At 48.6% G+C, this 23,762-nt stretch overlaps 2 protein-coding genes across 6 annotated transcripts in view; both read left to right on the top strand.

Moving 5' to 3' along the window:
* Window positions 1-13,290, top strand: part of LOC119436883 (nuclear pore complex protein Nup214-like) — a 253,473-nt gene extending 240,183 nt beyond the window's left edge. For 4 of the 5 annotated variants that reach the window (XM_037703911.2, XM_049660065.1, XM_049660067.1 and 1 more), the window contains 2 exons: window positions 4,467-4,494; window positions 13,162-13,290. In XM_037703911.2, coding sequence (XP_037559839.1) covers window positions 4,467-4,494; window positions 13,162-13,207 — 74 coding nt within the window. In that variant the 3' untranslated portion in view covers window positions 13,208-13,290. Of the gene's footprint in view, window positions 1-4,466; window positions 4,495-6,398; window positions 6,554-13,161 lie in introns of those variants that run through there. The other variant, XM_049660066.1, reaches the window with a different exon arrangement.
* Window positions 13,291-13,915: 625 nt separating this feature from the next.
* The window catches only part of LOC119436882 (uncharacterized), an 86,604-nt gene continuing 76,757 nt past the window's right edge, over window positions 13,916-23,762 (top strand). The window contains exon 1 of the transcript XR_007464785.1: window positions 13,916-14,144. The gene's annotated coding sequence lies outside the window, so the exon portion shown is untranslated. The remainder of the gene's footprint in view (window positions 14,145-23,762) is intronic.

Raw genomic sequence — 23,762 nt, 5'->3', positions numbered from 1 at the left:
AGGGGCAAAGTGCATGCTGGCACCTATGTATTAAATTCAGATTTTTTTTTCTCACATATTATCACTGCATTCACATTGGCATGTAGAAGTGGAATACCATATTTACTCGCATAATGAACACTTTTTTTCCCGAATAATATGTGCAAAGTTGGGTTCATGTATGCGGGATAAAATTTTGAACGTTCCTACCTGTGCTAACATATGGAGCAGAAACTTGGAGGTTAACAAAGAAGCTGGAGAACAAGTTAAGGACCGCAAAAAGAGCGATGGAACGAAAAATGTTAGGCCTAACGTTAAGAGATGGGAAGAGAGCGGTGTGGATTAGAGAACAAACGGGGATAGCTGATATTCTAGTTGACATTAAGCAGAAGAAATGGAGCTGGGCAGGCCATGTAATGCGTAGGATGGATAACCGGTGGACCATTAAAGTTACAGAATGAATGCCAAGAGAAGGGAAGCGCAGTCGAAGACAGCAGAAAACTAGGTGGGGCGATGAAGTTAGGAAATTTGCAGGCGCAAGTTCGAATCAGCTAGCGCAACACAGGGGTAATTGGAGATCACAGGGAGAGGCCTTCGTCCTGCAGTGGACATAAGTAGAGGCTGATGATGACAGTAAAACCAGTAGAACCTCGTTAATTCGACCCTCATTAATTTGGAAAATCAAATAATTTGGACTAGTCCTCTGGTCCCGGCCGGTGTATGCATTATTCAGTGCAATCAAACTACCGTTAAATTGGACGTATTTGGCCTCACACAGGTTAATTCAGACAACTTTCGGAGCTCGGCGAGCGAGAAGCGCCGCAAATGTGCGACGCAAAAGAGCAAAAACAGCGCTAGCGCCCAACCGAAACAGAGCGGCTGAGTCTGCGTTGCCATATTCGTCAGCGGAAATCGTACGTGAATGACAGCAACACCAGGATGCTTCGTGTGTTGCCATATTCGTCAGCAGAAATCGTACGTAAATGACGGCAACACCGGGATGCTTCGTGCCTATCTGTGCTTTTATTTTTTGTTTACCGCCGCGCATAACACCACGTTGGCCATGGGCTTTCATAATTGCGTAGTCGCCATCCATGATCGCATCGATAGCGGCCGCAGTTTCTTCCGCAACGATTGCGGCAAACAGTAGTTTCATTTTCATTCGGTACACGCGTCGGCCGCGTGCCTAAAAAATTGCGTAGTTGCCATCCATGATTGCATGGATAGTGACCGCGGTTTCGTCCGCAGTTGTTGCAGCGAACGGTAGTTTCATTCTGACTGTGCGTGCGTCGGCCGCATGCCTTCAGCTCCGCAGTCGCCGCTCATAATCATGTCGATAGCGGCCGCAGGGTTGCGGCAAACAGTTTCGTTTTGTTTCGGTGCAAAGCTTTCGAGGATGAAGAACACCGGCTACATCGCAATGGACAGACGACTTGTTAGTGATCAGCTCAGTGGTGAAAACATAATCAGGATGTGCACGCAGTAGTGCAATGCGTGTCGCAAATGAAGGCGCGCGCTGCGGCCGTGCTGCAAAGGATGTTGCGAGGCCTCGATTGCCGCTGCAAGAGCCAATGACTCGCGAGATGACGAGAATTCTACCTTCCGCCCTGCTTTTGTGTAAAATAGCAACAGGATTTTCTCATTCATTCACTAAATAAAGGAGTGTTGACGTAGTAAGCATTTGCTTATTGTTTTTTGGATACCCTCGATATTTCGACATTCGATTAATTCGGACATTTCTTTCTGTCCCTTGAAATTCGAATTAACGAGGTTTTACTATGTTACATTCGCATGCTGACCTTGAGTAAAAAAACATTTTTTCTTTCTTGGTAGGCATATTTACATGAATGTGACACTTGCCCATTACATCGCATTTTCCGTGCGTCGCATATGTGTAAGTAGCAATAGTACGCTAAGAAGCAAATGTAGCACTGACATTGCTCTGCATTTCGAACTTTGGTTGTGATTATACTAGGAGAATGCCAGCAAACTTGAAAATAGAAAAAATCGAGAAGCAGACACAGACAAAGCAACAAGAAGGTGGCTGGACTAACAACTGACTAGTTGACCAGCCACCTTCTCCAGCCACCTTCTCGCTTTGTCTATGTCTGCTTCTCTACTTTTTCTATTTTCAAGTTTGCTGACATTCTCCTTGTACAGTAGAACCCCGCTGTTACGTTCCCGGGTGCTGTGTTTTCCCGGCTGTTACGTCATTTTCGGCCGGTCCCGGCACAGCTGTCATAGAACCCAATGCATTGGTAACCCCGCTGCTGCATCGCAACTGTGGGACCGTTCCTGCATCATATGTTGCGAACTGAAACCCCGCGCCGGCCATTTTGACTTTTCGGGTCGCTTGGCTTGGTGGCTTTACAATGGCATTGGCCGCCCAAAGTGCTGGGGCGCCACCTATGACGTATTTTTGGTTTCCGCCAGCAAAAGTATGGCCGTTGAGATCCGTATTTGCTATCTAAAGATGGTGTCTATGACACGTTGTGGCCCTAAAAATTAGTTTGGCATAGATGTTCCGTATAAAGTCCAAGGGCGATAACGGCGTCGCCGCGCGCCGTACACTTTATGTGTGAGTGAGAGCTTGCAAGGGGAGCCAACGACCGCGTCTAAATCTTGCGCATGCAAGAAAGAAGCGGGGAGGGAGCGCGCCTTCCGTTGCACTCGAGGCACCGGCGAGGGGGGAGGGAGGGACAGCGAGCGGCGTTGTACTCTAGCATCATCTGCCTGCGGGGCGGCGCGCGGATGCGCCAGCCGTATCTTGAAAGCGATCTGTGTTGATTGAGGGCAGAGTCTAGGCAGTGTAGGGGCGTCGCAGCTCGTAGCTTTGTGCGTGCTGTCTGTTCTTGGCGCTCAGTTTGCATCGAAGCGATAGACAACAGCACGAAGGTCACTTCGCTCGCTGCTGCAGCGGCGCTTCCTCATGCCAGCGTTTGACAGCACGTGTCCGCGCTCATCGAGTGATGCGTTCATGTTTGCCTGTGGGCACTGACACCGTGCTTGTTAATATAGTTAATAAGCGAATGTTTACAAGTTTATACAGACGATAAAACTACTATCGTTACATTGTATAGCTGTCTACTAATTTGCTATCGCAATCAATGCTTCGGCTTTCGGGCGAAGTTACGACTTTTTTTCACACCTAAGAACGAAAATAATATTGTGTGCAGTTCAACACTACTCTCATTTCTCAATTTTTCCTATTTCTCGGCTCTTGTGTTTCCCGGCTCTCATGATTTTTTGTTTTTTTACGGTCCCGTGAAAAACATATCAGCGGGGTTCTACTATAACCACGTACCAACTAGCCCAACAAGCCACCCTCATGGTAGTTGTGGTGGTGAGAGGATGTTTGCTCAATCAACTATGTTACGTTCAAAAAATGTTCGAAGATTGGCTTAGTTGGTGTTCCATTAATTTTGTTGCGAGAACGTTTGTGGCGAAGCAGTAAAATGGGATGACAACAGACAAGGACGGACGGAAGGCTCGACAGATCTAGGATGATGATGTATGGTGTTTAGTGGCGCAAGGGCCAGGTATGGCCAAGGTGTAGGATGGACATAGAAATGTTCATAATGCATATATGTAATATGCATTATGCATATTACAGGTAATATATGTCAACAAGTGCTTGTAAGAAAAAAAGAAATGCATCTCGCCTCTTGTGAAGCATCTCTCTCTTGTGAAGCATCTCTGCGTGTGCTATTATACTTTTTTTTTATTTGTTAAATAAAGTGTAGAGAACAAAGTAAGACAGGGATCACCAATCGTCTGTTAATTGGTCTTGTTTATTTTGTTTCTTTTAAAAGTATTCCTGCCAATGAGGATTTGCATAGCTGAGTTTGCCACATGACTTTCAAGCAGCTCTCTGTCATTACATGTTCTCTTTTATGATTTCTCATTTTTTAAATATGTTTATGTCCAAAAAGACCGTTGTGTGTGTTTATCATTCATGCAATATCAGAAACTCCAATATTTTCCCAGTTTTCCTCTTCAAAAATAACACCTGCTTTTTGCCCATGGAATTTTAATTAAAAAATGTAAAACCAGAAAATGAACAACCTTACCCATATCCCACTTGTTGCTTTGGGACATTTAACTTCACAGTCACTGAAATTTTGATCTATGTCACATGTAGGCAAATAATTGGTAAAAACCTCATGATGCAGCATGTTAGTAAAGATGAATACTGGGCACGTCTTTTAACTGTTGGCAGTCGTTTGGTGGAACAGCAGGGTTGCAAAGCTTTTATAGGTTTATTCACTTTCATATATTACCTCTCTGGAGTGAGCACATTGCCTCCCTAGAGGTCTTCTGGAAACACCTAAATAGCTTGTGTCCTATGTCTGCCCTTACATAAATTAACTATTCACTATTCAAGAAATGTAATTATAGACGGCAGACTACTTGCACTATTATAATCACAATATCACTGTAACCAGATCTTTTTTCTTTTACCTCATTCGTGTACCACTATTTTACAGGTTCTTCTCCTGGCTTTGGAAATCAGAGGTGAGTTTCACATGTTCATTTAAAAGAGTGGTAATATGAAAGGATCCTCATTGTGATGTGTCCTCGGGGAAAGCAGCGGAAAAGGAGGCTGCTCAGATGGCTGAAGTGAAATGTGCAAGGGAGGCATATAAATTGGTGGTCTTACTCTATTTATCCTGTTCAGGCCAATATTCTATAGCTGCTGAAGCAATTTTATATTCTGAGCAATTGGTTTTGAAGGAGTACTGACGTGTCAGTTTTTAATTGTGTTCTACATTTGTTTGAATGACCTGCCAATTCTCCCGGATTACCCGGGAGACTCACACATTTGGATCATTTCTTCCGGTTGTACGGTTGACAGGAAAATCTCCCCGAAGTTGCAGTTGTGTCCCGTTTCTATCCACGTCCATTGCTTTGTCAGGCCACATTGGCAAATAGAATCCAACCCAATCCAATCTAGTTATAAGTTTATCGCGCAAACCTTGTTAAGAAAGTAGTAGAGAAGCCCTATACATGCGCTATTTCGTTAGCTGCGGAGCTGCTCCTTACGCTGACGTGGTTTTCGGGTGCCCTAGTGGCCCTAGCCTCATTAAGCTAGCGAGCGAATGCCGCATTCCACAACTATCAACACTAGACTCCCCATCATTCTCCTCGGCGTCAGCAGCTCTGGCATTGCGTAGGCCTACGGTCAGTCATGGCGTTAAAAGCAAGAAGCGCTACCGAAAAAAGTGTCAAGTATTTTTAATGCAGTGCTCAGCCGAAGTGACGTTTGGTATTTTGTTGATACCACAGATCAATGCAGAGTGCGAGCGGCAATTTAATATCTAGAAAAATACGAGAACGCAGGGCCGCTCGTCCATGTGTCACTCATATAAGACGCTGGGAAACGTCATCCTCGCAAAATGTGAAAGAAGTGAAATTTCTTACAATTGAACATTATCTGAAGAATGTTTGAACATCCACCGTGGTTGCTTAGTGGCTTTGGCATTGCGCTGCTAAGCACGAGTTCGCGGGATCAAATCTAGGCCGCGGCGGCCGCATTTAGTTGAGGGTGAAATGTAAAAATGCCCGTGTGCCGTCCATTGGGTGCACGTTAAAGAACCCCAGGTGGCCGAAATTAATCCTGAGTTCCCCACTTTTTGCTTAATTTGAACGCACTGAGACATGCTGGCGAGAAACCATATCCTCTTAGACCCCTTGTACATTGCTCTCAACTTCGTTTTGTTTTTGTTTTAATTCCCTCGGGAGTGATTACTCAAAATATTCATTCTGGGTATGAAGTACGGTGCATGTGTAACTGTAAAGAAGTGGTTTACTGATATTTTTGTCCGCTTTCGAGAAATTGGACACTGAATTGATCTAGACTTCTTTGTTGTCTCAGACAGCCAAAAGCAACCTTGAGGTGTGTTTCTAAATCACTGAGGTAACGTGAAAATACTGCGCGTGGCAGCAACATGGCAATGTACTACACGTAGTTCCATCTTCATATTTGCATTTAGGCAATGCAATGCAGTATGTATCATAGCAAACATGAGGAGGTGATGGAGATCGAGACACAGCTTTGGCATCTGACCGTGGTATTTAAATTTTTTAAAATTGTTTTTCACGTTCGTAACATAACAGTGGACAATAAAAACCACCTTGATGAGCAATTATGTCCCATAGATGTACTTGGGTTTCAGGAGGATATACAGTTAATTTGACTTTTTGCTTAATTCAAATGCACCAAGACATCCCAGCAAGAAACCATGTATTGCTCTGGAAGGAACACTCTTTGAGTTCGAACGTGAAAGCATGCCGCTTCGGGTAATTCTACTCCACCTGCGACCCTTCGTGCGCACAGCAAGCTTGAAAAAAAATTTGTTAATCATAGGACGGCACTATTGCTTCCCTAAGCGTAAAGCTGCTTTATTTTTATTTTTTAGTGGCCAACCCTCCTACCGCCAGTGAAGCCAACTGTTCCTACTTGTTCCATGTCGTGTCACAGCAACCTCTCAACACCCTTCGCCGTATGCTTGTCGATTTGCGCTTCAGGAGCAAGAAGCAGAGACACTATGTACAGACTACTTCTAACAATAAAAAGGTTTAAATTTGTTCAGTTTGTCGGCGTTTGTCAATTCGAACTTTCGGATAACTTGACACGGGTGGAAGTGCTGGGTCAATCGCACCATCTTGTGTCAAAACAAATTTCGAATGAAGGCGCTAAATTTATCTGAATGTGCATGTTCAGTGGCAACCACACAGCCAGCCATAGCCATGTGTTGGCTAGCGTTTAGCTTTATAATCAAAGCCTAAGCAATCCGTTCCAGCGTCTGCGTCTTTTGAGTATAGTGTGTAGGTGTTTGGTGGCTCATTGTAATTTTACCGCAGGAAAGTGAAAATTCTTTTGTGCTATTCAGTGCACTACGAATGTTTATAAGTCTTTCACGTATGTGGACCATGCGTACTAGCTAAATATTACTTGAACTGGCGCACTTTTTATGGGGCAGCATAGAAGAAATACCGCGCTGTCAGCTGAGTGATTAAGTCATACGGTCTTTTCAGCGTGTAGCTCATCAGTTTAGTTATGCTTGTATGTGTTAGCACAGGCTTGTGTGTCTTTTCAGTAAATCTGTGCGAGTAATGTGCACAATGTCCGGTCGCCAGGACGACGGTGCAGCATCGCAAAAACAACCCGATTGCCTTTGTGAAATTTTTTACCAGAAATCTCCAATGGCAACCATAATCGTCACTCAAATTTGGATTTCGGCTACTCCCTTTTCTGCTCGACCATGCCCACACATAATCAGACTTGCGCTCGCGGAATGCAAGCCAGGGATTTAACGTTTCGGTTTTAGTCCACCTTAGCGGTGAAATGGCGGTTGTAAAAAGTTGGTGAAAACGCAAATGACAGAAACTGAGTTTGCTGCAATGATGTTCATGACGCAACTTGTGCAGATTGAAACCGCAAAATTCAATAAACCATAGTTCGGCATCTAAAGATATGTTGCCATTATACATTGACTCTATGGGACCTTTGTTCATGCCACGAATAAGTCTGAATAATCAAGATTGTGCAAAAAATTTGGACAGTGGCTGTATATATCTACCATATTAGGCGGGGATACAAAGCGGAAAGCCAGTGAATATTTTTTTATTTCTTTTCTTCAGATAAATATTAGTGCTTTACTGTTTGATGAGTGTAGTTTTATTTTTTTGTTCACTGTGCACGAATAATTGAAGTTTAATTGGCTAACTTTTATTAATTTGCTTAATTGATAAAGTGTCAATGCAAAAGTTCTGGAGGACATAGAGAAATAACTTATAACGGCATTTAAGACAACCTAGGTTTTGTGCGGACCTTTTCTCTTTTAACTAAAGAGAAAATCCCGTCAAGCCGATCAAGACAGCAGCGGAACATTGACGTGAAGGCGACGACCGAAAATTCACCTGGAGTGTCCCTATAATTGCAATCACCATAAATATACACCGTAAATACGGGCCTAACTTATGGCACTGGGAACAAGCGCCTGCACTCCTTTTTTGACGCAGCAACTTTTGGCATGCATCTTCGGTCCTTATTAAATGTGAATACTGTGAATCAATACAAGATCGCCTGTATGGCAATCTTGTATTGATTCGGAAAATGGACCTTTCACTTGCCCTCGCGTGATTGGTCACAATCGCACTTATGCTCACGAAAGTCTCGATTTTTACCAATCGCACGAGGGTAAGTGAATGGCTCGCTTTCCAAACCGTTGAGAGAGTGCTTACATGATAATCTGGACTTCTGTGTGTGTGTGTGGGTGCGCATGCGTGCGTGTCACGGGTGCAACAGCTGCGCCACTTGCGCCATTTTGATACAATTTCATATTTTTGCACTGAGCTGTGCCAAAACCGCGATATTCGCAACTCAAATAAACTGCAGGGGGCGCTGCGAAAACTGGCCGCGTCTGGCTACACTGTGCAACATGGCGGCTACACAAGGTCCCCGCGTCGCCGCAACCGCCGTGTTTGATGTACAATCGGCGTCAAATGAAAGCCGAACAGCGGAGTGCGCGCCGCAGACAGGCCCACACATCCGGTTTGGTAGCACAGCGCCACCCCACTGAAGTGCGATTTTTTTTTTTTTTTTGCCTGCGTTCCCACTCGGATTTTTGAAAGGAAGAAGAAAACAGAAGCGAAACCTGAGCTTCTGAGTGTTGCTGAATTTTCGCTTCTGTTTTCTTTTTTTTTTTTTCTTCCTTTCAAAAATCCGAGCGGGAACACGGGCAAAAAAAAAATCGCACTTCAGTGGGGTGGCGCTGTACTACCAAACCGGATGTGTGGGCCTGTCTGCGCTGATGACTGGACGGCGCGCACTATGCTGTTTCTAATGCTTGTGGCACGCGCTCCGCTGTTCGGCTTTCATTTGACGCCGATTGTACAGTACACTGTAGTTTGGTGATTTTCGTGCAGTGTGATGCCGGTTTGCACTGTTTTGTGGAAGGAAAGCGAGTAGCTTACGCCGACCGAATCATTTTAGCCAATCTGAGAGAGGCACAGTGGGTAATGAGGCTGAAGTGGTCGCACAGTGTGTGCAAACATCTGGGGTGACAGCGGACCCGCACGAGATTCTGATGAAAATCACCGATGTATTCTTGAACCCATTGGTCGTGGAACCGGAGTACTCGTGCACTGCCGGATTGCCGGAAAAGTACAAGCATGTTTCTGCTGCTTTGATTCACTGTGAAGGCGCGGATAGATAGTCCGGCGTTTCGAGCGTGCGAGACAGCGGCCGGCGAAGTTGGATACGTCACGCTGGCCTCGCCAGGATTGCTGAAATCTTACAACCTGCTCAGTTTGGCACGTTTGACGTGGCCCGCAGCAGCGCACAGACTTGCTCGATCAGCTGTTGCCGCTGTACATGCGGATAAATGCGCAGCCAGCGCACATGCACTTTCTCATTGTTCATTCGGCGAAGGCACAAACTCTGCACGCTCTTTTCAGTCCAGAGAGCAAGCGAACCTAAAATCAAGCTTTGCACTTTCTTGCGAGCATGCACTACGAATCTGTGGCGAACCTTTCCTGCTACTTTTGCGTTCCTGTTATCTATTTTACATTCAAGATTTACGCAACGTGACTGCTGCTTCGCTTAGCTGTGGTTATTGCAGTAGTTGGCGCATTGTTTCTCTCGTAGAGAACAAAACGATAAATAAGAAACCGAAAGATCTGCTTGCTACAATAAAAACACATTTGCACTCCATGTACAGGTATGGCTTGTGCTGCGTGGCCTGACCATGACTGATTACTCCCCGCTGTCTACGAGCATGTCGCTTGTGGCTGCTGTGTAAACTAATGAAATAAAACAAATGTTTCTGTGTAAAATAATGTTAGCTAAGCTACGGCATTATGAATCTAATTAATTTCCCATGTTATTCTATAATTGACGTATCCTGCACTTAAGGTGACCAAAACTGTTCGCCTCTGAACTGCCAATTTCCTTCATACACTGATAAGGGATACAATTGCTGTGATAATTACGCACTTTCAGATAAGTGCCTACTAATTTGCACTAGTTACACGGATAGCGTGTCCAGGTCGCAAGGAAGGCAAACCACTATGCCACCCCATAGTTATTTTGCACCGTACATGGGCTAACATAGCGCGATTTACTGACGTTACCTGGGAGTACCTGTAACTCCGATGTACCGATTTTCGCTGATGTGCCATACGCGGTAGTTCCACGTTGTGCGCCGCATGTATCCGATATAACAGCTTTAATCAAGGAAAGCTTGAGTACCGCGGCGACATTCTCATCATAAACTGCATTACCACGCCGGCTATCACGTGAAACTGCATGTTGCAGCACGCATACGCTGAACGTTATCACGATGGCAGTAACAACCTCAACGCAAACTTTCTGAAGTTCGCTGTAGCGCTTTACTGCAAACGTAGTACCAGCAACAGGATCGCATTCTCTTCACACAAACAACAAACCGACCCTCGCCTGAAAGAAAAAAAAAAACTTTCTCGAGCCAGATGTTGAGAACACAACTATTGCCGTTGTCACAGCTTATGATAAGATTCGCAATCCATGTGGCTCTTCGGTGCAAAACTGCTAAACGCAGCATAATTCCACGGCCGTGCGGAGTTTCGTAGGTGGTGGCTCCATCGTATCGTACTAGAAGCGCACCCGATCGCAGTACGAAGGCTACAGATGGAGCGTCTGCTCCTACGCTCCGACCTCCGTGTGAGGTTTCCGGCGCTCGCCGCTCGGTGTCGCATGAATTGCTGGAGTCGCGAATACGTTGAAATTGCGCCACGCTGCGCCAAAACGGCCGACCGGCCGCGAAAATTTCTCGGTTACGCTAGTTTTAGCGGGAAATAAAGGCCGCGTTACAACTTGCAGCTTGACACGCCATTACAGTACCAGTAGCGCAGACTAAAGTCCTTAGATTTTTTTTTTTTTTTTTTGCTTTCTTCTTTAGCGCAGACGAGATCCAAACTGGAGTGCCTAGACGAGACGTCGGCCTTGTTAGGTGGTGGACGTCGAAGAATATTTTCGCTGCTGGTTGCAGTTCGATGTGTTGTATATGCAGTAAAACCTCGCGAAGATGCGGAGTGCGCGTTGCTTGCAGTAACGAAAGCTGTTCGCCATTGCCGCATTGGTTCAACAAGATCCTCGCCGTATCTGTGCACGCGGTCAGGAGTGGAGTGTGTATGAATACTCCACGGGAAACTCACTTGTACGGTACAGCAAGCGACCCGGCACTGACGGCGTGAGCTTTGTAGCCGACGCAATGCACAAAACTAGCAAGGGTTCGGTTCCACGCGGCAACAGGCACTGCGGTAATGAAACAGCGCCGATTTTCGCTGTACACTGCCGAAACGCCAAAAGATTGTCAAACGGTCGCTGCATGTTTCGACTACAGCCGGAACGGTGCGACATATCGTCAGAAAACAAACCGGAAGGGAACCACTCGCGAAGAAATGCATGTGTACTTTCCACGTGTTTGGCGGAAAAAGTTGCGTGCAGTTCCCGCTGGGGCGCGATCGAGGTCGTTGTTCGGAGCGCGTGGCCAGAGTCATGGCCGCCTGTTTTTAGGGGCGAAGCAGCTTAGGCCGCTGAGCCTTGTCCCTCGTAGTTCGTAGCTCTGGTTGGCATGGAGGCCGCTATGTATGTATCTATATGCATATATATATATATATATATATATATATATATATATAATTGTGTAGTATATGTACGCCAAGCTCCGGCTTCCGGTTCCGGAAGCCAGCTTCCGCAGAACGCTTCCGGCGTTTTGCCCGAATGATCCCCCGGTGCTGCGCCCATTCATCATCATTCACTTCGTGGATATGCGGTGTTTTTTTAAATTTATTTATGTGTGCGTATGTGTGTGAGAGAGGGGGAGGCATAGAGACTTGGTGGCTTGTGTCGTGTCATACGGTGGCCTTCGCGACTAAAAATATCTTGCCGAAACACAAGCCCAACGCCTCACATTCGCGCAGTGCCGACCTTGAGCTCAAGTGGCTCCGCAGAATGGGTCTGGACGCTTCATTCTTGCTTTTTTTATTCTTATATTATTGCGATATCAATTATATGGACACTTCAACTGGATTTTTGCCGCCGCCGTGAGGTTCCGTACAGAGTCCAAGGGCGATAAAATCGTCGCCGCGCGCCGTAAGCGCGAGCGAAAGCGCACGGCGGACGCGCGCTATCGGAGAGCGAACGCACGGCGGAAAGCAAACGCGACTGTCGCGCGAAAGGCCGTGGGAGGGAGGGAGGGAGGGAGGGAGGGAGGGAGGCGGGGCGACGTTGTGCTTCGGCACCAAAGGCGTATCTTGCATCGGGCGCAAGGGGAACTTGCCACTCAATCTCCCACGCGAAAGCAAGAAATCGGGAAGGCAGCGCGGGAGGGAGGGGGGAGGCGCAGCTTCTACTCTGCCAACAACTGCGCTCGTACTTTGCCCGCGACTGTGGCGGTCGCCCGCACCGTCTGTTATCTCCACACGGCTCTGACCTTTGTATGTGCTGTGCATTCGCCGCTCAGTTTCTGTTGAAGCGATAGACCACACGAGCCTTTTCTCGCTGCGGCGGCTGCGCTTGCTGCCAGCGTTTTGACAGTCGTCTGCGGTCATTCATTGTGATCTATTCATGTTTGCTTGTGCGCTGACACCACGCTTGTTAATTCCGTTAGTTAGCGAATGTGTCCAAGCCAAGTAAGTGAATGCGTTATGCAGCCGATAAAACTACTATCCCTACTCCGAATAGCTCTCTACTAATTTGCTATCGCAATTGATGCTTCGCCTTTCGGGCGTAACTGCGACATTTTTTTCTTTTCATTTCGTTTCCATGTGCCAGGCAAGAGTTCTTTTGTGGATATGTATAAAATTTGCACTGGTAAAACATGAAAACCTCGATTTGACAAAATGTTTGGTCTAGCAAAGTTCTTGGCTGCATGTGTGATTTCGTTAAATTGAGAGTCGACTATTATATGCTGTCGCATGCACAGAAAATTTAAGAGTAGATTATGCTGTTTGTTATCTATTACCTGGTAATATATTGACGATTCTAACTTTATAGGTGAAATTCCAACGTAAGTATACTTCAGTCCTGTTTTGTCAGTGGCTGCTAATGTTGTTTTCACTGTTCCCTTAGTAGCACAGAGCTTTTGTATCTGAAATAATTTTTTTCTTTCTTTCTCATTCCTCCCCCATTCACAGCAGTCAACCAAGTGCGGCACCAGCTTTCTCGCAGTGGCGCAACTGAAGTTTACCAGAGATTCGCTGTTTTTATGTACGTGCGTGGAATGTTATTGCTTTGTCCTGCTGTCACATGATTACAGCAAGTTTCGCTCGTCTCTGTGCAAGAGCACGGAGAGTGGTGCTCAGTGCAACATTTATTCTGAGTACATTGTTTACTGGACGATTGTCATTTTGGACAAGTGAAAAGTCTGAACTGTGATGTACCGGTAGTACCGTTTTATGTAACGATATAACAATAAAAAAGCTGGTTCAATCACAGTGTTCTTTTGCTTTGTTCGCAACTCGGGGTTCTTCAGGTGCAAACTGTATTGTGAGAATTGTTTATTATTTGCAGCCTTGTACGACGTTCACGATAGTGGTGAGTTGTGGGGAAGGAGAGGGGAGGGATTAAATGTGCTTAAAAATAAATGCGCCAGGAATGCGCAGTTTGGTCACTTTAGATTTGGAATCCTTAGGGGACTGAATCGCCAGATTGTGTTCCCGAGGTAGCGAATTCCATTCCTCGCTGCGGAGCACCGTCGTGGCCTTATTTGGCATGTGCTCTCGTACCGCGATCGCCGGCGCTACGCGGATCGTGTACTCGCGGTGCGCGATCTCCTCCGCCGGGTTCATGTTACGCCGCGCGGTCACCAGAGAAACGGCAGGCGCCGGCCTTCGCGCTCTCCTGGGCGTCCCTTGCGAGGCGTTGAAGGCATGCAGGCGATGTCTCGCTCGGTGCAGACTAATGCACGCGGCACTATCGACTGCAGGGCGTAGGTACGGGCTCTTATTCGGGCAGTGCTGCAATGCGGTCTCCTTCGACAAATCTGGCCAGCGTGCAGAGCAGTGCCGCACATCCCGGGAGCGCTGCAGTTGCTTGCAGACCGCGACTACCGCATATGCCGTGCATGCGATCTCCAGCTTAGTCGGCGTGAGCACTTGGAGCCTGTGCGTACCTTACGGTGAGTCTCAACTCGACGCTATGTCCCACTGCCGTACGCGCTGCCGCAGGCTGTGGGGCGGGGTCCGCTCTTTTGGTGGGAGCCGATGGACGAATTGATATGCGCTAAATTCTTACAATACAGTCTACTTATCACAATGCTGCAATTGTATTTGCAGCACTTGTTTAAGGCGTATGCGAGCGGCAGTTTGCGCGCCGGTGATTTTCATTCTCGCTGGTTTATAATAGAGAATGTATTCTACTTCCATGTGTATTCAAGTGTATTGTGGAATACCAAGTGTATTCTACATCGCTGCTGGTGTAAATTTTCGGCAGCAACACGATTACGCCACTGGCGAAAATTTACACCAGCACCGAAGTAGAATACACTTGGTTACTGCAACATTATAGCTGTTTTTGTCTGATCTCGCTGTGGAGCCAAATTCGAGGTTTAGCTTGTCCGGTAATCGAGTTAACCCAGGCGGACTGGGCGTTGGGGTGGAGGCGTAAACGTGGTCGGCCTTATGGTGCTGCCACCTGGTGGCACAGAGATCAAAAACAGCTATAATATTGCAGTAACCAAGTGTGTTCTACTTCGCTGTGGGTGCAAATTTTCAGTAGCAACACGATTACGCCACTGCCGAAAATTTACACGAGTGGCGAAGTGGAACACACTTGGTTACTGCAATATTAGCTGTTTTTGGTCTGTTTGAGCTCTGCGCCACTAGGTGGCAGCACCATACAGGCCGCTCACGTTTACGCCTCCGCCCCAACGCCCGGTCCGCCTGCGTTTACCCACGGCCGCTCGAGCTTCAATGAGCGGCCGTGGTTTACCCCATTACCGTGCAGCTCGGCGTTTCCGATATGGAGCGAAACTAAAATGGCCTATGCGTCAGTTAAACGGGTGCGGCGCATGGGTAGAAACGCGAATCGCTTCTTTCATAAACCCTAGTGACGTTCCTGCCGGCGCAGAGTGCTACTGGATGCTAGCAGCGTGTTGTGAATCGCGGTAGCTTGAGGTAGGTGCGGCTCAATGACGACCGTATGACCATGGTGCCACAACAGCGCGTTTCCTTTGAGCAATATACAAGGTCCATCTAAATAGGTTGCGAAGCTTGGAACAAAAAGCGTGCCAAAATCTATCGCCAGAGATATCAGTTAGTGGTGCACGATTGAAACGCGACTAGGTGAGGGGGGAGCAGACACTGAAACTAAGAAACCTATGGGAAAAAAACTTTTCGAAAATTTGTAATCATAATATTGTCACACGAGTAAATATTGTTTTCAAATATTTTTGCTGTACTAAACCACAAACGTAAATTTTGTTTCTATTTCACAATTTATTAGTTCGTTCTTGGTGACCCCTACCAACCAGTGATTCTGGCGCAAGACTGCAAACCAGGGGCGGAATCTTATAACGGTTCCGAATGCGAACCGGTTCGCTTCGCCGCTTACGTCACTAAATAGGCCACCCCTAAGGCCCGGCCGCGATTTTACAATTGCTAGTAGGTACAGCGGGGGCGTGGCACTGCGGGTCCCGTGACTTTCGCTTGGAGGGACCGCCAGTAGTTTGTGCGCAGACCCGAGTACAAGCGGGCGCAAGAGAGAAAATCTGGGGGCTTTTGCTCCTTGAATTCTGACTTTTCCTAGGTACTACGGCGGAGAACTTTCTTTGGTCATTTTGTACAACTGTGGCTGCTGTTAAGGGATCGATGCTATTCCTAAATAAATGCGTCACTGTTTTGATGATCCAAATATAATCTCACTATTAGCGAGGGAGCAGTCTACCTGACTGGAGCAGTATTCTTTTATTTGGGGTGTTCCTTCGCTCCAACACCCCAACGACCGCCGCTTCGCGTCGGCGCCCGGCACCGCGACTTCCGCCGCGGCACCGGGGCACAAACGAGAACAGTATCCGCTTGCGCAGACAAAGCTACCTACATGGTGCTAAGTGTGTTTCAACACGTAGAAGTGCTTTCGTTCACGCGAATCTCCTGAACGGTGCAGTAACTGATAACCAATACATGAGCACGGAGTGCTTTGGAATTAAAGTTATCCGATTCGTCGTCAATCTCACAGGTTCAATGATCCCCTGGCGACTGTCGCACGATGTCGTATGTTACCGTTGGAACAAAAAGCGCAACAAACTCACCAGAAACATCGTAGGAGCACAAGAGCAAAATTTGTGCACGGTGCCATCGAGGCAAACGCACATGCCGACTAACCTAGGGACAAACGCATACAAAACGAGCAAAGGAAGTTCTCCGCCGTAGTACCTAGGCAAAGTCAGAATTCAAGGAGCAAAAGCCCCCAGATTTTCACTCTCGCACCCGCTTGCACTCGCGCCTGCGTTCAAAAGCCTACATGCCACACCACCACTAGAACCGCCGCTAGAGCAAACGCTAAAATAAAGCGCGGGCGGCGTGGCTCAGACACCGCCAGATATTCAACGCGCCTTGTAAAAAGTCCTTAAACGATTCGGTCCCTAGGCACCTAGGAGCTTCGCTCGGCAAGGTCGCTTTGGCGCTGCGTCTCCACGATTGCCATGGCAACACGTGTTAAGGAGAAGTCACGGAACCGCAGTGCCACGCCCCCGCTGTACATACTAGCAATTGTAAAGTCGCGGCCCGGCCTACATTCAGCGTTTTTACTGGCGTCTCCTGCCCTTGCGTCTCTCGGCGTCGACGCATGAACGGCGCCGGCGAGGTCACCCAGCCACATCAGACGCATGCAAACAGCGCCAGTCCAGCGTCGCACAGTGAGACCAGACAGATTTAACCAGAAGCAGTGTGCTATGTCATTCAAGTGAACTATCAGAATGTTCCCGATTAAGGTTTTATTGTGATAGCAATTATATGGACACTCAAAGAGGATTTCTGCCGTCGCCGTGAGGTTCCGTATGACGTCAACGGCGATGAAATCGTCGCCGCGCTCCGGACGCCGTATGTGCGAGTGAAAGGGGGCGAGGGACGCGCGCTTTCACGGGGAGCGAACGCACGGCGGAGAACAAACGCGCGTTCTGCGCCGTGCTCCCTGAAGGGCTGCAGAGTTAAGCGTCTCTTTCCTCCTTTACAATCACCATATATAGAGAGAGCAAACGCGACTTCTTCCGTCGCGCGAAAGGCCGTGGGGGAACGGGAGGGAGGGGAGGCGACGTTTATCTGCGGCACCAAATGCCTATTTATATAAAAACGTTGCGAGGCGAGATTGTGGTAGACTTTCGACGCTGCTCGACGAGTTTCCCGTTCTGATCTCGTCGAAAACCACCGAGCCGCCCCGGCAAGTCACCACCGCCGCGCGCGTTCGCTGCGAACGCGGGCAAAACGGCGACGGCGTCGTCAACAGTTCTGCGCGTTGCTGGTGCTGCTGCTGCATGTCCAAGTTTATACAGCTGATAAAACTACTATCCTTACTCCGTATAGCTCTCTACTAAGTTGCTATCGCAATTGATGCTTCGCCTTTCGGGTGAAACTGCGACATTTTATATGCCCTGTTGACAGTTCTACGACACACACACACCAAACATTCACGGCAGCGCGCTCGAAGGTACGAGCGGCTGCTTTCACAGGCGGCGCCGCCTCGCCGACGAGACACTGGCGCCTTATGGTGCACGCACGCGAACTGGTTGCTGTGGACATGGAGTTTCACACTATAAAAAAGTGAGAAACTCTATGGCTGTGGAAGTCGCTTGCAAAAGTTGCCAGCAGCGCAGCAGCGGCCACGCGCTTATTGGTCGGCGCTCATCGAGCCGCTTACGGCGGCAGCGCCGGCGGCGAGATCTCTGGTGTGTCTTGAGCACGACGTTTTGCCTTGGCGCCTCCCTCACCGTTAGACAGTAAGGGCTCTGTTATACTCCGACGTTCACAACGCGCGCGCGCGCCGGCGTTCGTTTCGTCGCGTCACGTCGGCGAGGCCACGCCAGGCGCAAATCCGCCTGCCCTATAGTCCAACGCGACGCGGCCCGACGTAGCGGCCGCAGCCTAAACAGCACATGCTCAGTAGAGCAGAGCAGAGCGCGGAAAGCGAGCGCCGTGCGGAAAGAAACGCTGACGCGGTGCAGTCTAGGTAACGTCGTCGGCGCGAAATGCAGCATGCTGCATTTCGCGCCGGCTGCCGCCGGGCCGCGCCGACGGACGCTGGTCGCGTCGGTCGCGCCGCGCGTCAGAGTATAGAGTGCTCGCGTTTTGCTAGCGTAGCGTCGCTGCGCCCAGCGTGCGCGCGCGTCGACGTTACGTCGGAGTATAACAGAGCCCTAACTCTACTCACCGTCGACGCTAAGCGACGCCGGGTGACGAAACGCCAGAAAACGCTGAATGTGGTCGGGCCTTAAGCGCGAGATGGTAGACGGGGAGGAGGAGGAAAAACATTTATTAAGAAAAAAAAAAGCGCAGTTTCACCTGAAAGGCGAAGCATCAATTGCGATAGCAAATTTGTAGAGAGCTATACGGAGTAATGATAGTAGCTTTATCAGCTGTATAAACTTGGACATGCAGCAGCACCGGCAACACGCAGAACTGTTGTCGACGCCGTCGGCGTTTTGCACGCGTTCGCACAAAATGCGTGCGGCGTTGGTGACTGCTGCCGGAGCCTCTGATATAAATAGGCACTTGGTGCCGCAGCTAAACGTCGCGTCCCTTCCCTTCCCCTCCCCCCCACGGCCTTTCGTGCGTCAGAAGAAGGCGCGTTTGCTCTACATATATGGTGATGGTAAAGGAGGAAAGAGACGCCTACTTCTGCAGCCCTTAAGGGAGCACGGCACAGAACGCGCGTTTGTTCTCCGCCGTGCGTTCACTCCCCGTGAAAGCGCGCGTCCCTCGCTCCCTTTCACTCGCACATACAGCGTTCGGCGGCACGCGGCGACGATTTCACCTCCATTGACGTCATACGGAACCTCACGGCGACGGCAACGGCGACGCCGACGGCAGAAATCTGCTTTGGAGTGTCCATATAATTGCTATCGCAATAAAAAGCAGGCGTCTTCCTGCTTGTGTTGGGAGGTGCCCTCAGTCCAGGGCTCCTGCGGCTCTTGCTGTCTCCCGGGCCCGCCGCACCAGTTGTTGCGGGGGGACGCGACCAATAGACGAGAGGGTGCCGCCTCTGAAGTATACGTCATTATATGACGAGGTAATCGAGGAATTGCGGAACGTTTCTTCTTGCTCAATAAATATGAACTATTATGTAATTATTGTCCTGAAAGTTTTCTTCAAGTATCGTCGCGTGTTGACGTATTCCTTTATTGTACACTAGGCAATATAATATTGCCATTTGTTTAACTGTTCCTCGTCAGGTCGTAATCCATGCGTTAAAAATTGTAACCACTCGAATCAAAGGAAATAGCCACATCACCGTCAGTTGTGTGGAAATGTTGAAAGTTTTTGGTTCTTTATTCTATGATGTTGCACAGCCATCGGACGATTCCCTTTGACAGATTATAATGACGCCGAAACTCCTCATCTGTCAGCTCTGAAAACGCGTCTAGCACCTCCAGTCATTGACGGGTCCGGGAGAGCAACCCGAGGCAAAGAATGATGGGCGCCGCCATGTTTTCATGTGTATGTAGTCGTACCTTAGAGATAACGCGCGCGCACCGCCCGCGAGTCTCCGAGGCGGCGCCGCCCGCGCGCGCGGCCAAGGTCGCAAGCAAGCAGCCAAGCCTGATTGACAGATGCGTGACGTGTTCGAAATTTGCGGTACCGCCCCGCTGTCTCTGACGGCCGCTGACGCAACCCCAATTCTGACCAATCACGTGAGGGCAAGCGAACCGGTTCGCTTTCGGAACCGTTATAAGATTCCGCCCCAGCTATTATGTCGTGCGGAATGGCTTTGCTCACTAGAACGCTGCCGGTTTCATCCGAGTTCTCTTTTATTTCCTTGCGTGTTTGTTCAAAGTGTGGCGTGCGCTTCACTTCAAAGTTTGCGTGGCCTAGCGCACGGCATTCATTGGCGAAAGGTGTGAGTGCAGTTTTTTTGCTATCGTGCAAGTTCACGCTGCGGCATCCGACACGCTGTCTCTCGTCGTGATGATAAATGCGGAACGCTCCGCGAAGAAACGTCGCACAATGTTCGTTCACTCTCCGTAACACAGGCTCTGAGTGTCCGACGGGAAGCAAAATTAGTAAGTCAAATGTTTTCTAAATGATAACGTGGGGCAATGTTGTCTTGTCTGATAACTGTTGGATATGAATACATGGTGTCGCACGTAATTGCGAATGATTCTGTGAAACGGTTTCGCATATGTTGCTATACATTACGAGTGTGTGCTGGCCATAGTACTTTTCATCCACCGAAACAAGTTTTGCTTGGTCAATTATATTGATTGCATTATGCTAGACGAATAAAAGCGAAGTTTTCTTGTAGCTTCTGTGGAACTGTCATTTATTTCCATTCTATTCGATTACCTTCCTAAGGAACCTACTGGAACAATTACCGTCAATAAAACCCTAATTATGATGACATTAAGACATACGCCACTCCTATAGTTTAATGACACGCTGGCACTTCAGCTGAGGCGAGTCGCAAGCTCGCCTCAGCCTCAAAAGAAAAATAACTGCTGGAGTAGCGGTCGAATTAATGCCGTACGCTGAAGAAATTCAAACATTCGCGCCAAGCAGCCTAAGATCTTGACGTCACTGCCATTTCCGGTGTTGACGTCTTTTTTAATTTTTTTTTTTTTTTTAATGCTTGCTGCTAGTTGTTCCCCCGATACGTAGGTGGCGACGGTTGCAACGAGCCGCCATTTTCTTGACATGTGGGCTTCTATGGAAGCTACGCTACCAGTTTACATATACCTTGCAATATACAGGGCGCCCGGGCGCTATCAATGAGATGTCACTTCAATGAAGCCGGATATCAGGACTTCGCCATATTGGTGGGCCACCTCCCTTCGCTTACTGCCCCTTCCTTCAAACACTTTCCTATGGGCCTGCTAGCTATTGTCCAGCTTGCGTTGCGCCGAAAGAAGACGCGGCGACAAAGCGACCCTTGCGCGCGCATTGCCATGCAGCTTTGCACAGTGTGCGGTGCGAGTACAGACGGCACAACGGTCGTTAACGGAACCTGGCGCGGTAGCTAAGACATGTATGTTTGTCCCACCTGTCCCAACACTGCCTTGTGAAAAAAGTGACACGTGAGTTCTACCACACACACCCGCCAATGCGGCTGGGATTGCTGTGTTGGACGATCTGGTTCTACCGAGAACACACACTGAATTTATCACTGCAGGAAATGTATCCGTTGGAGGCAGCGGTTTTCGATGACTGAAGAACGCTTTGCGAGAAGAATTTTTTGCGTGCACCTGTCATTCTCGGCTTAGTTTAGTGGTGAAGCCTATACGTCTTGACCACACGACCGCGCCACCAATGTACATTACCCGCGCAACAGGTGCCAAGTCATTGATGTTATATGGCACAAAAAAAAAAATTGAGCAAGTGTTGCACGTTTGTAAAACGCGAAGGCGAAAGCCTGATTGCATCGGAACGCACAACAGAACTCGCCGAAATCGGCGTACCTACTTGTAGTGGGCCAGTTCCGTCAGCGAATTCGCAGAGGGAGAGTCAGCATCGGAACGCTGGCATCGGAGCCAGCTGTGGAAGACGACGACGAACGCGCGAGCAGTGGCACGAGCGCGAGGGGCAGTATGGGAACGCTGGCATGATGAGCGGCGTCGAAGCCAGCTGTGGAAGACGACGAAGGCGAGAGCAAGTGGCACGTGCGCGTCGATCTCTGTGACCATGTGTCGCGTGCAGTCAGGCACGCACTAGGCACACCTTTACTAAGCCAAAACCGTGGAGCAGCCGTGGTTTCACCGGCTCATCCAATAAGGTAATCCAGTCGCGCAGTCGGGTAGGTCTGGAAGAGCCCTACAAGCATCTCTAGTAAAGTTTTCACGTACAGTACGTGTATTGACATCAGCATGCCGGACTTGCATCCTCGTTTTCCACAAGCTGTGGAGGCCCAAGAGCATCGAAAGGAATGCCTTCACTCCCAACTGGTAGGAATCGTATGCCGTATGGGTCTAAAGGAAGTTCTTTTTTAAGGGTTCTCGATCTGGAGGACGTCCCAATGAAAGATTGGGTCCTAAAGTGACTCTGAAGAAATTTTAAACCTGTCGTAATAGCCGAAGTGTGGCTGTGGCGTTTTTTTATTGCGATAGCAATTATATGGACACTCAAAATCAGATTTCTGCCGTCGCCGTCGCCGTAGCCGTCGCCGTCGCCGTGAGGTTCCGTATGACGTCATTGGGGATGAAATCGGCGCCGCGCGCCGAACGCTGTATGTGCGAGTGAAAGAGCGCGAGGGGCGCGCGCTTTTACGGGGAATGAACGCACGGCGGAGAACAAACGCGCGTTCTGCGCCGTGCTCCCTTAAGGGCTGCAGAAGTAGGCGTCTCTTTCCTCCTTTACAATCACCATATATGTAGAGCAAACGCGCCTTCTTCCGACGCGCGAGAGGCCGTGGGGGAGGGGGGGGGAGGGGGAGGGAAGGGAGGCGACGTTTAGCTGCAGCACCAAGTGCCTATTTATATCAGAGGCTCCGGCAACAGTCACCAACGCCGCACGCATTTTGAGCGAACGCGGACAAAACGCCGACGGCGTCGACAACAGCTCTGCGTGTTGCCGGTGCTGCTGCATGTCCAAGTTTATACAGCTGATAAAGCTAATATCATTACTCCGTATAGCTCTCTACAAATTTGCTGTCGCAATTGATGCTTCGCCTTTCAGGTGAAACTGCGACAACTTTTTTATCGTTCTTGTCAAATGTTGCGTTTGAATGCCAAAACAGGCAATTAAAAAAAAGAAAAAAAAAAACAGGCGTGGCCTCAAGGAAGCGTGCTCGTCTCGCACCGCGGAGGCCCGGATTCGATTCCCACCCTGACCGAAATTTACCAAATTTTATTTTTAAAGCCACTAATTTACGTTGTTTACAGGAGCCTCCCTGATAAATGTGACGTCAATTCGAGCATATTCTGATGTGTTTTTATTACTCTGCGGCGTCGACCATTTTTCGTCACGGCGCAGTTTAGCCAAGGTCGCGGAAAGACCGCCAACATACACACCTAAGGCTTTCACCTTAAAATGGTGGTTGTGCCTCATTAATGAGCCCTTTGTCGTAAGGATGGCGAGACCCGGCGCAGGTAGTTTGAATGCCGTGTCATGCACGTGTATTCGTCCCAACGGTAATGTGTGAAAGGTTGCAGTCCTGGTGGATTAGGGTTGTCCAGGGAAGCGCGATTTCCTTCCACTACTCTGATGCCACCCCTCTTTTCCTTTGAGGCCCACCTGCGCTTTGACCCTTGGGAAATAGGCCCAACATGGTTGCCAGACCTTTCAAGGCATCATTCGTTTCATATAGTGCAGTATACTTCATAGTAGTTCTTCGTGAGTTTCTCGTCACGATGGGCCCTCGCCACCAGCCCTACTTTCGCCATGGTTCTTCCACCGTGACTGTATATCCCCACAAGCGCTGAGCCGGGCTCCCTGCAAGGAAGCAGAAAGCAGTGCCATTTCCCATCAAATCTCTCTCTCCCATAATTTTTGCGTGCTCGTTGGCCTGAACGTTACCGATTGCCTACCACGTGTTGAGGGTCTATTTCCCATGAGCTTTCCCTACATATTTTTTTCAGGACTAGGCTTAAAAATTG

Source organism: Dermacentor silvarum, chromosome 1, assembly GCF_013339745.2.
Source record: "Dermacentor silvarum isolate Dsil-2018 chromosome 1, BIME_Dsil_1.4, whole genome shotgun sequence".
NCBI classification, from domain to species: domain Eukaryota; kingdom Metazoa; phylum Arthropoda; class Arachnida; order Ixodida; family Ixodidae; genus Dermacentor; species Dermacentor silvarum.
This window is presented reverse-complemented; position numbering and strand designations above follow the sequence as displayed.